This window comes from Aegilops tauschii, chromosome 2 (assembly GCF_002575655.3).
Source record: "Aegilops tauschii subsp. strangulata cultivar AL8/78 chromosome 2, Aet v6.0, whole genome shotgun sequence".
Classification (NCBI taxonomy): Eukaryota; Viridiplantae; Streptophyta; class Magnoliopsida; order Poales; family Poaceae; genus Aegilops; species Aegilops tauschii.
This window is the reverse complement of record NC_053036.3, coordinates 569,722,768-569,735,050: the sequence shown is the minus strand read 5'-3', so window position 1 is coordinate 569,735,050 and position 12,283 is coordinate 569,722,768. Positions and strand designations below refer to the sequence as shown.

Genomic DNA, 12,283 nt, shown 5'->3' with positions numbered 1-12,283 from the left:
CACCCAGCACCGGAGGGTGCATCGACATGACCTGACCGAGACGCTGGAATAATACTTTCGGCTAACCATTACATTCAGAAATGCAACGGTGCAAGTTTCTTCAAAAGTCAAATTTATACATGCTCTGTACAAAAATGATTGCTCTAAAAGGAGAAAAAACTTTGCAATGATGGTTTATTTTCTCTTCTCAGTCTACAGTGTGGAGAATCTGAGATCCAACCCCTCCTCCCTCTACAGTCCACTGTCCCTTTCTTCCCTCTTCCGGTCTTCTTCCTCTTCCCCTCCCTCCCTCCCCCTCTCCCGAGCCCTCCCGACCTACCCACGCAAGCTCAAGCTCCCCTCAATCCAATGCGGCTCTGAAATCCCTCCACTAGCAGCCCACCACCTCCATCCACCGTGCCCTGTAGCTGCGGCCCTGCCGTAGCTCGGCGTCGCCGGCCCCAGCTCCTCCGCCCCTCACGCGCGTCGCCGCCATCGCCGTTCCCATTCTACCTCGCTCGTCGCCGTCTCGGCCCCGCCCGCAGTCTTGGCCATTGGTGGGCTCCCTGCCTTCCGGTGATCAGTTAAGCCCAGCTGACTTCCACGAGATTTCGGGTGTGCCGGCGCGCACCCGGCCGCCGCACCGTCTAGATCCGCCCCTGCCGGACCTGTGAGCGATGCTCCGGATGAGGATACTCGTGCTGGCCGCTGTGAGCATCGTGTTCGCCAACCTGCAGTTCTTGAAGGCTCACGGGAGGGAGCTGTTTCTGAGCTGCGGCTCCAACGCCACCGCCGATGCCGATGGCCGGAGATGGATCGGCGACATGGCCCCTGGCCTGAATTTCACTCTGAGCAGCCCGGGAATCGCTGCTCTGCTGGCCGGGAGCAGCAATGGCAGTGAAATCATGGCGCCGGTGTACCGCTCCGCGCGCTTCTTTACCACCACATCTTGGTATGACTTCAGCCTGCTGCCGGGGAACTACTGCGTCAGGCTGCATTTCTTCCCGTCCACATTCAGGAATTTCAGTGCAAACGGTTCAGTGTTTGATGTCGTCGCCAATGACTTCAAGCTGGTGTCCAAGTTTAACGTGTCGGAGGAGATTGTTTGGAGAAACTCAGTGAGCAATTCAGCTGCCACTGCGGTTGTCAAGGAGTACTTTCTTGCAGTCAATAGTTCTCGCCTGCAGATCGAGTTTGATCCAAGGCCCGGTTCATTTGCATTTGTGAATGCGATCGAGGTGATGCTCACTCCAGATAATTCCTTCAACGGCACGGTGAACAAAGTTGGTGGTGTGGATGCACACATTCCTCCTGAATTAAGCGGCCGAGCTGTCGAGACCATGTATCGGCTGAACATTGGAGGGCCTGCACTTGCATCTTCACATGATCAGTATCTTCATAGACCATGGTACACTGATGAAGCATTCATGTTTTCTGCCAATGCTGCTTTGATTGTGTCCAATACTTCAGCCATAAAGTATGTCTCAAGCAACGACTCCTCAATTGCTCCCATCGATGTCTATGAGACCGCAAGAATCATGGGCAACAACATGGTCATGGACAAGCGGTTCAATGTGACATGGCGGTTCTTGGTCCACCCCAATTTTGATTACTTGGTCCGCCTTCATTTTTGTGAGCTTGTCTATGACAAGCCCAGCCAGAGGATCTTCAAGATCTACATCAACAACAAGACAGCTGCTGAGAACTATGATGTGTACAACAGGGCCGGAGGTATTAACAAGGCATATCATGAAGACTACTTTGATAGTTTGCCGCAGCAGGTAGACTCACTCTGGCTTCAGCTAGGCCCAGACTCCATGACCAGTGCTTCAGGTACCGATGCACTTCTCAATGGTTTGGAGATATTCAAGCTCAGCAGGAGTGGCAACCTTGATTATGTGCTTGGTCATATTGATATGGGCAACAAAAGGGGGCGTTCCAAGGGTCGGAGCAGGATAGGTTTATGGGAAGAAGTTGGTATTGGCTCGGCCGCTTTTGTGGCACTGGCAAGTGTTGCTCTGTTCTCATGGTGCTATGTAAGGAGGAAACGAAAAGCTGTTAACGAGGAGGTCCCTGCTGGTTGGCACCCTCTGGTCCTCCATGAGGCTATGAAAAGCACTACAGATGCCCGCGCATCCAAGAAAGCACCCTTGGCACGCAATTCATCTTCCATTGGTCATAGGATGGGCAGACGATTCAGCATTGCAGATATTAGAGCTGCCACAAAAAACTTTGACGAGTCATTGGTCATTGGTTCTGGAGGTTTTGGCAAGGTTTACAAGGGTGAGGTCGATGATGGCATTACAGTCGCAATCAAGCGTGCAAATCCATTATGTGGTCAGGGACTGAAAGAATTTGAAACAGAGATCGAGATGCTCTCCAAGCTTAGGCACCGGCACCTTGTTGCGATGATTGGCTATTGTGAAGAGCAGAAGGAGATGATTCTGGTCTATGAATACATGGCCAAGGGGACATTGCGAAGCCATCTCTATGGAAGTGGCCTACCACCTTTGACATGGAAGCAACGGATTGATGCCTGCATTGGTGCGGCCAGGGGCCTTCACTACCTCCACACGGGAGCAGATCGGGGTATAATTCATAGGGATGTTAAGACTACTAACATCCTGTTGGACAAGAACTTTGTTGCAAAAATAGCAGATTTTGGGTTGTCGAAAACTGGACCAACACTGGACCAGACCCATGTTAGTACAGCAATCAGGGGTAGCTTCGGGTATCTTGATCCAGAGTACTTCCGGAGGCAGCAATTGACACAAAAATCTGATGTGTATTCTTTTGGTGTGGTGCTCTTTGAAGTTGCTTGTGCCAGGCCGGTTATAGACCCTTCAGTGCCGAAGGATCAAATCAACTTGGCAGAATGGGCTATGAGATGGCAGCGTCAGCGTTCACTGGAAGCAATAGCGGATCCACGGCTGGATGGTGACTACTCGCCAGAATCCTTGAAGAAGTTTGGTGATATCGCGGAGAAGTGTCTTGCTGATGATGGGAGAACCAGGCCATCAATGGGTGAGGTCTTGTGGCACCTGGAGTATGTGCTGCAGCTCCATGAAGCTTACAAACGCAATGTGGATTGCGAGTCATTTGGAAGCAGTGAACTGGGGTTTGCTGATATGTCTTTTAGCATGCCTCACATCAGAGAGGGAGAAGAGGAGCATCACCCAAAGAAATCAGGTATCAGAGAAGATTCAGCCCCTTGAAGGTTTTTTCTGACATGTGGTAACCCACTGAACTATCTTGATTGCATCGTAGCCGTGGTCTTGATGTAAAATTGTGCTATATTGTTCACTTAGTTTCTTCTTATTCTTTTGGGCGTTGTCCTGCTCGACAAGTGTAGAATAATAGGATTTTTGTAGATTGCCAGAAAAAGAAAAACTTGGACGTGTCAAGTTCTTCCTTGACATCCTGCTATATCATGCGATTTGTTCAATCCACGGGGTTTCATGTAGTTCTGCCTGTGTGACATGTATAAATGTTACTAATAATATAATTCCATCCTTCAACTTATTTGTGTGTGTGCCACAGACCTGTTTTCCTTGTATTTCAATGATGTTTGGTGTATTAAACTCCTGTGCAACAATTCTTTGGTTGTCGTTTCTGTGTTCCCATGCAAACTTCACCCTTTGCTGTAGTTTTTTCTTTTTTGGGTGCACCCTGAATTCATGTCTAAAGCTCCAATAATGCCTTGTAATGTTGCACTAGCTAATGTTGTACTTTGATGTACCCAATCCTCATATACTGCCGCAGCTGAACCTCTGGAGTGGCCTCCCTCCATGCAATCCGACTGAACAATTAGTGGATAACTTCCAACAATTGAAGCGATATACTTACAGTTCTTAGTTGTAGTGTTTTTCAAGTTCCGGGCTCTTGGTGATCAGGTTCAGAGCTAACAGTTACTCCCCTGTCTAGAAACAAGGCAGACCACCTCTAAACAGAGCCAGGAAGGAAGCAGTTGACACCAAACCCATAAACCTAAAATTCTCACAACTTCTCAGCTAAAATCATGTGGCTCGGGCTCAATCCCTCGACACATGGAGGTTCTCATTTAAATGTCACCGACCTAGTATCCACTCTTAGAAATAAACAAAAGAGCCAACGCACTGAGGAAAACTTCTAAGAAAAATATGATATCTGATGTTTCTCTGCTCCTCCCGATTTCATGATAATTTTTCACCCTCGGATCGTCTACGAGGAACCGGGGCTCTGGAGGTTCTTTCTCATTACAGTGAAATTCGAATGGGAAGTAATCCATACTACAGAGTACAAAATGTTTCATTCAGAATTCACAAATACACAGTACCTTCACAGGAGAAGATCCGGGCAAATACAGGTGGTCTGAATGACCACATGTTTGACTAACTAGATCATATCGCTTATCAGGAATGCTCTTCCTTGCTTACGCCGTATTCTTCGACAAGCTTTGTGATAAGTACCATAAGGTCGACAAATGCGCTGAATGACGCTCGCAGAAACCGAGCCTCTACTGCTTCAAAGCGCCTGAATTCAAAAATACAAGGGATTAAACAAATACGCTTCACGCAGCGACGGAAAGGCGATTCTTAGAATAGATGGTATGGATTTACTCACACGAGGAGCTTGCCACCAGAAACAGTCATCTCCCTCCTGACCTTATCTGGCTGCAACTGCAACACATACACACCAAATGAAATTTCTGACAAACGTGTCATGAACAGAGAGAAAACATGAGGAGTTAATGTTAGCAGGAGACTTGTTTTAAAAGTACAACCTCTGTACACTAATATAAGACGTTTTTGCTGTTCAATTTGAAATGCAAAAACGTCCTACATTAGTGTACAGAGGGTGTAGAATTCAACTTGTTTACCTCCTTGTCAACAGCTAATGTCTTGTAGACAATGGAAGCGTGTTCTTCAGATCCATAATCAACTTCAAAGTTGCTGCGGCCAAACAAAAAGGCTGTTAGTGCACTCTAAAATTTCTCCAGGAACCATTGACATGGAGTGCAGGAAGGGCAACACTTCATGAAATCATTTGCTACCCAATACAGTGCAAATAAGGTCTAGAATCGATCAATACGCCGTCACACTTCCTTGCTAAGAAAAGATACACACCGCAATAAATTTGATGTAGAACAGCACTACGGTTGATGAGTACAACTGGGAACACAAGATCAGGGTGAGTTTGCCATGCCTTGCTTTTGGCCTAAAACTAGCGCTAGCTTCTTCCAGGCAATCCGTCGAACACGAAGCAGGCAGGTGGAAAGAAACACCCGCATGATTGTAATAACGCGACAGCCAGCACTCAGCGGAGAGGAAGGCGCACATGCTTCTGAACAAGAAATCTAGGGAGCTCGGCAGCAGACCGCGTCGACGGATATGCTGCGGTGACAAATAAATCTGACTACAAACAGCAGGCATGGAGGGGGAGAGGAGGTCACCAGGTGAAGTCCCAGCCAGGGGAGGAAGAAGAGGAGGCTGGCGCGGCGGCAGCAGCCATCGCGGCCGACCGTGGTCTCTGCCTGTCCCGCGAGAGCTCAGTGCGGCCGTAGGCCGGCTGGATACCTGCTGAGGCGACGCCGGCGCGCGATGTGGTGTGCGTCTCGCGAGCGCGGCGCGGAACAGAAGAACCAGCGAAGGGGAAGGGGAGGCAGGGCCCAATGCGGGCGGCGGACAAAGATTTGTTTTCATGGGCCTGTGCCCTACGGCCTAGTAGGTGCGTAAACCAGGAGGCCGAAACTGGTACAAAATCGGTTGTATTAAAGGATTTCCAATTTGAGTACACATGTAGCTGGAATAGCTCAGTTGGTTAGAGCGTGTGGCTGTTAACCACAAGGTCGGAGGTTCAAGCCCTCCTTCTAGCGTCTCATTTCATTTTTGTATCACTAAATAAGTTGGTGCACAATATATTTTTCCCTCTCGAATCTAGCTGACTGAATGCAATAGTATTATTTTTTATGAATTGTTCAAGCCCTACTTCTAGCCCCTCATTTTAATTTGTATCACCAAAAAAATTTGGTCCACAATATATTTCCCCTCTCAAATCGACCTGCTTGAATGCAATAGTATTTTTTAGAAGGAACGCAATATATGCCTCTCACCATTGTGTTCATTAATAAGATAAAATGTATTCACTAAAATGAATTGTTAAGAAATCATCCCTTCCGAAGGACTTTCACCTTTACCAAGTTATGTTTGGTTTGCTTAGTTCGACGTTACTGCATGACTGTATGCTACAAATGATTTTGCTTAGTAGTAGTACACTTCATCGCAATACAAACATTTACTGGAATTGATTTTGCAGTCAATAAAGAGACATTGTAGCCCTACTTCTAGGCCCTCATTTTAATTCGTATCACCAAAAAAATTTGGTCCACAATATATTTCCCCTCTCAAATCTACCTGCTTGAATGCAATAGTATTTTTTAGAAGGAACGCAATATTTGCCTCTGACCATTGTGTTCATTAATAAGATAAAATGTATTCACTAAAATGAATTGTTAAGAAATCATCCCTTCCGAAGGACTTTCACCTTTACCAAGTTACGTTTGGTTTGCTTAGTTCGACGTTACTGCATGACTGTATGCTACAAATGATTTTGCTTAGTAGTAGTACACTTCATCGCAATACAAACATTTACTGGAATTGATTTTGCAGTCAATAAAGAGACATTGTAGATTATACACACAAAAAGGTATTCATTAGGGAATGTTGGCAGAATTAGTCAAAATAATTCTCACCCAGCACTGTAAAATCTCGAGTTTAATTGGCTTGATGTAAAAGGAAGAACCATTCACTACCTATGGGAAAAATTATATCAAGGTAATATGTGGATGTGATTGTATTACGTATCCACATATGTTCAGCCAACAAATTTGATTAAATCTGGTAGCACCAAACAAAATAATACCTTAAGTAGACTCTTCCTATAGGTGAGCATCATGTGCATGTCACCCAATGTGGCCGACATGTAGATGTTCCCTATCTCCAATTATCAGAGTCCATTACAATAAAAAAAGGCATGAAATATCTAACGGTGACTGTCAATAGTACTATGAAAGAGCTACATGGAAACTACTACAGCAATTGGAATGAAAATGCGGTTTTCCTTTTGATCATCTTTGTGTATACAAATTAATGAAAAGTGGAACAAATGTGGGAATACCAAAAATTCATACCTTATCCAAGCACAGAATGGCAAGAAGTGCAATAACAAAATTTTAATTTGGTTCCTATTCTGCATGTACAATCAGGTAAAAGGAACGGAATAAATACATTAAGCATAAATTTCTGAATTTCATAATGTCAAAAAGAAACTATGTGCAACTTTGCATGCAAACACATGTCAACAAAAAGATAGTTTAAGATTATAATGATAGTTAACCCTTGGTTAATAATTCTCATGTTAAGGAGATGAAATTGAGAAGAGGTGGGATACAACATGCCTCGGAGTGTAGTGAAGGTGTTGAAAAAAATGAATTCTTCATCTGATGGCTCTTCAACGATCTTGATTGCAAGGGTCGACGACGACGTTGGCTACAATTGACGAGTAGGCGAGTGGACCGTGTGTCACGCCCAATATGCGACCCTATCCGAGAGGAACTCAAAGGTCCCACCAAGGATAGACCCGCATATTGAAACGCTTTTGCAAGGTGGATATCATTACATCATACCATTACATAATAGTTGGGGATACATACAAGAGGCATACAATGTCACATGAATACAACAACATCATACATAAGAGCAACATCCGACTACGGATGAAACACAAACAGAAGCTCAAACGACATCCACCCTGCTAGCCCAGGCTGCCGACCTGGAACCTATCCCCTGATCGAAGAGAAGCAGAAGAAGAACTCCAAAACAAGTAACATCGCTCTCACGTCATGATCATCGCAATACCTGTACCTGCAACTGTTGTTGTAGTAAACTGTGAGCCACGAGGACTCAGCAATCCCATTACCATGGGTATCAAGACTAGCAAAGCTTAATGGGTAAGGAAGGGGTAAAGTGGTGAGGTTGCAGCAGCGACTAAGCATGTATGGTGGCTAACATACGCAAATAAGAGCAAGAAAAGAAGCAACGGAACGGTCGTGAAACTAGCAATGATCAAGAAGTGATCCTGAACTCCTACTTACGTCAAACATAACCCAAAACCGTGTTCACTTCTCGGACTCCGCCGAAAGAGACCATCACGGTTACACACACGGTTGATGCGTTTTAATTAAGTCAAGTGTCAAGTTCTCTACAACCGGACATTAACAAATTCCCATCTGCCACATAACCGCGGGCACGGCTCTCGAAAGTTTATACCCTGCAGGGGTGTCCCAACTTAGCCCATTATAAGCTCTCACGGTCAACGAAGGATATTCCTTCTCCCGGGAAGACCCGATCAGTCTCGGAATCCTGGTTTACAAGACATTTCGACAATGGTAAAACAAGACCAGCAAGACCACCTGACTGTGCCGACAAATCCCGATAGGAGCTGCACATATCTCGTTCTCAGGGCACACCGGATGAGCGAAGCATACAGGTACCAACGTAACCCAAGTTGCCAAGGGACGGTCCCGCACGGTGCTCTAGTTTGGGCCAACACTCAGAGGAGCACTGGCCGGGGGGGGGGGGGGGGTTTAAAATAAAGATGACCCTCGGGAGCGCGACTCCCTAGGGAAAAGAAATAGGTGATAGGCAAATGGTAAAACCAAGGTTGGGCCTTGCTGGAGGAGTTTTATTCAAAGCGAACTGTCAAGGGGTCCCCATAACACCCAACCGCGTAAGGAACGCAAAATCAAGGAACATAACACCGGTATGACGGAAACTAGGGCGGCAAGAGTGGAACAAAACACCAGGCATAAGGCCGAGCCTTCCACCCTTTACCAAGTATATAGATGCATTAATTAAATAAGAGATATTGTGATATCCCAACAAAGTTCGTGATATCCATGTTCCAACATGGAACAAACTTCTTCATCTTCACCTGCAACTAGCAACGCTATAAGAGGGACTGAGCAAAAGCGGTAACATAGCCAAACAACGGTTTGCTAGGAAGGGTGAAAGAAGGTTAGAGGCTGACATGGCAATCTGGGAGGCTTGAAGAGCAAGTGATAGGTAGCGCATCATAGCGATAGAACGAAGCAACTAGCATAGCAATGATAGTAGTGAGATCCAGGGTAACGGTCAACTTGCCTGAAATCCCGCTAGGAAGAAGAACGAGTCCATGAAGAAGATGAAGCCGCGAAGACGAACCAAGCGTAGACGAACGAATCCTCACGATCGCAACGAAACAGGAACTAACGAGAAGGAGCACAACCGGAAAGAAGCAAACAACAAGGTAAACACACAACACATAAACAAGACATGATGCACAACCAAGCTGGATGCATGACAAAGCTACATGAAGCTACTCATGGCAAGAGATGATGCTTACAAGAGCAACACATCAAAGCAAGTTTAAATGAGGCCGGAAACAACATATGACAATTCCGGTAAGTCCTCATATGCAAATTTCGAAATTGGTCCAGATCTGAATAAGCCTTATGTTCAAGTTGTTAAATAGAAAGTTAAGATGCACGAAGATGATCTACACGAAATTCTAGTCAAGTTACATATAAAGTTCGTTTAATTCGGAGCTACGGCCTAGAAGATATGAGCAAAACAAGTTAAACATGGCATTGATGCAAAATGCATTCAAACATCAAGCAAACACACTCAAAACAAGGATGCAACAAGTTAACATGAAACTACATGCAAAACTAAGCAAGTTTCATATAGAGCATGCTCAAAACGGTGCAACACTTACACTCCAAACAAGATATAACAACAATCTGTCCAAAACAGCAATTAGGCATCTTGCAAGCATCATGAACATATGCTACAGCACCCCAACATAAAAACAAAAGGCATGGACATGAAGTATAGGTAAAGAATTACAAAACATGAACACTGAGCTATCTCCAGAAATCACTAGAACATGTTCAAAAGGACATGGCAAGATTGCAAATAATAACAGTTTCACAGACTTAGCAGAAATCACTGGACATGGCAGAAATAACATCAGGTTGCAATGTTTAGAGCTATCAACCAACATGTTACAGCAAGCTATCATGGCAAACTTAAGCATGACATGCTAGTACTAAAGATAAAGAACAAAACTCCTTTACTGAAATAATTCCAAAGATCAACAGAAAGGATGGTAGGATCCATGCAAACATGGCACGTAATATGATAGATTCAGACTTGGTGAAAATAACAGTACATGGCAGAAACAACGATAAGTAGGCATGTTGGTGAGCTTGTATCACTCACCACAAGGCATTACATGGCATGACAAGGTGACCAGCAGTAAGAAGACACATTTATGGAGCTAAACATGGCAAGAACAAGTTCATAGGGTGCATGGATCACTAGCAAAACACATGGCAATACTGGACTTCATGTTAACAGGCTGACAGCAACATTATTTAGCAAGTTTGGAGCAAGATTAAAACAAACTAAAACAGGATATAAATGCAAAGAAGGGCATGTATGGATAGACCATAACATGTATAACAGAACATCCTTAGTGAACATCTCCAGATTATGCATAGAACTCATGGTAGCAGCAGGTTTACATAGCATCACAATGTTACAGTTACAGACTTGGCAGAAATGACTAAGTCACAGAAATCAGCAACATCATGGAGGCTACTTTGCATGCTTGTGCTAGTCACCAAATATATCACAAAAATACAAGACAAGCACCCCTGTAAAGATGGCATGATGTAGTTCAAAACTCATGTATACATCAAGCTCATAGGATGCACACACAAAATACAATGAAAAAGGCAATCACCAAGTTATAACAGTCTCAGCAGGTTAACATCATATAGCACTCTTGCAACGATGATTTGGGCACCAAGATGAACTCAAACAAGCATGGAACAGTGGAATAAAATGTAAATCATCTCACAATGAACATTTTGATATATCATACATGCAAAACGGAGCTACAGTCATGGAGATATGATGCAAAGAACATAGGCACAAAATGTTGGGAATCTGGGACTGAGATGAAAACGACCTCGGATGAACAGTGGTCAATGGAGGCTCCGGCGAGCTCGGGATGCGGCGGCGAGGCTCCTCCGGGCCGGATCTCGCCGGATCCGGCCGGTGGCGAGCAGGAGAGGCGGCGGGGGTCCGCGGGGTCGCCGAATCCGGGCGGCGCCGGCCCAGATCTGGCCGGAGAAGATGCCGACGAGGGCTGGGAGGCGCGGGGCGGCGAGCTCCCGGCGAGGTCGGCGAAGGGCGGCGGAGGCGTGTGCCGGCAGGGCGGCGGGCACTGGCGGGGCGGCGCTCGGGTGCGGGGAGGCGCGCGTCCCCGCGAGGTGGGCAACGGAGCGACCGGCGGCGGGCAGGCGAGGCGAGGCGGCGGGGCGCTCGGGCCCGAGGCGGGCTCGCGATGGGCCCCGGCGGGGCGGCGGACAGGGACAGGTGGCGCGCTGCCAGTGGCTGCGGGGCGGCGGCGATTTCGTCCGGTGGCGGCGGACGTGTCCGGTGGCGGCGGAGAGCGATTTTTAGGGTTTTGGACCCGAAATTTGGACGAGGAGCACATATTTATAGGTGGGAGGAGGTAGGAGTGTCCAAATGAGGTGCGGTTTTCGCCCACACGATCGTGATCCAACGACCGAGAGCATGGAGGGGTTTTTGCTGGGCTAGTGGGCTGATTTGGAGAGGTGTTGGGCTGCACAAAAGAAGGGGGTTTCGGGCTACGCGGTTAACCGTTGGGGCATCAGACGACCTCCAAATGGAACAAAAAATTGACGGGCGGTCTGCCGGTGATATACCAAGGCCACTCGGCAAATCTCGGCCCATTCCAAGAACATTTTTCTCCCGCTCACGAAACAAGGTCTGAGAGAGGCGACAGGCGCGTGTGGGAGTGTCGGATCGCGAAACGGATAACGCGGGAAAAGGACCGGATGCAAGTTTCGAAAAACATGCAGATGAAATGCAGATGATGACATGGCAAAATGCAACACGCAAGCAAAAGACATGGCAATGACGGCGAATAAACAGAAGACACCTGGCGCATCGGATCCGGGGCGTTACACCGTGTAGGGACAACAAAGGGTAGTCGTGTGCACAGATACGACTGGAGGAAGGAAACTCTACAGGCGAAAGGGAGAGGTGATCGCTATACTGTGTTGATGAAAGGGATCATGAGTTTGTGTAAATTATGAGGAAACCATCAATGGTTCATATAGTTATAAAATACATCAGGTGAAGCGGAAGGGTTTGTGTGTGATATTGTTTCTTTTGGGCAAGATCAACTTCAG

The 12,283-nt window shown here is 46.4% G+C and overlaps 2 protein-coding genes and 1 non-coding gene across 3 annotated transcripts; 2 read left to right on the top strand and 1 right to left on the bottom strand.

Moving 5' to 3' along the window:
• The first annotated feature begins 308 nt into the window (after positions 1–308).
• LOC109734100 (probable receptor-like protein kinase At1g30570) lies at positions 309–3,501 on the top strand. The gene has a single exon (XM_020293326.4). The coding sequence runs from the start codon at positions 657–659 to the stop codon at positions 3,192–3,194; it is 2,538 nt and encodes an 845-aa protein (XP_020148915.1). The 5' UTR covers positions 309–656; the 3' UTR covers positions 3,195–3,501.
• Positions 3,502–4,105: 604 nt separating this feature from the next.
• LOC109734155 (uncharacterized) lies at positions 4,106–5,632 on the bottom strand. The gene is made up of 4 exons (XM_020293375.4): positions 5,411–5,632; positions 4,838–4,910; positions 4,582–4,637; positions 4,106–4,491 (listed from the first exon to the last, which is right to left on the bottom strand). Exons 1-4 carry the CDS (start codon positions 5,467–5,469, stop codon positions 4,371–4,373), a joined length of 309 nt encoding a protein of 102 aa, XP_020148964.1. The 5' UTR covers positions 5,470–5,632; the 3' UTR covers positions 4,106–4,370.
• A 127-nt stretch (positions 5,633–5,759) lies between these two features.
• On the top strand, positions 5,760–5,833 carry TRNAN-GUU (transfer RNA asparagine (anticodon GUU)). Its single transcript has one exon. It is a non-coding gene; the product is annotated as a tRNA-Asn (tRNA).
• The last annotated feature ends 6,450 nt before the right edge of the window (positions 5,834–12,283 follow it).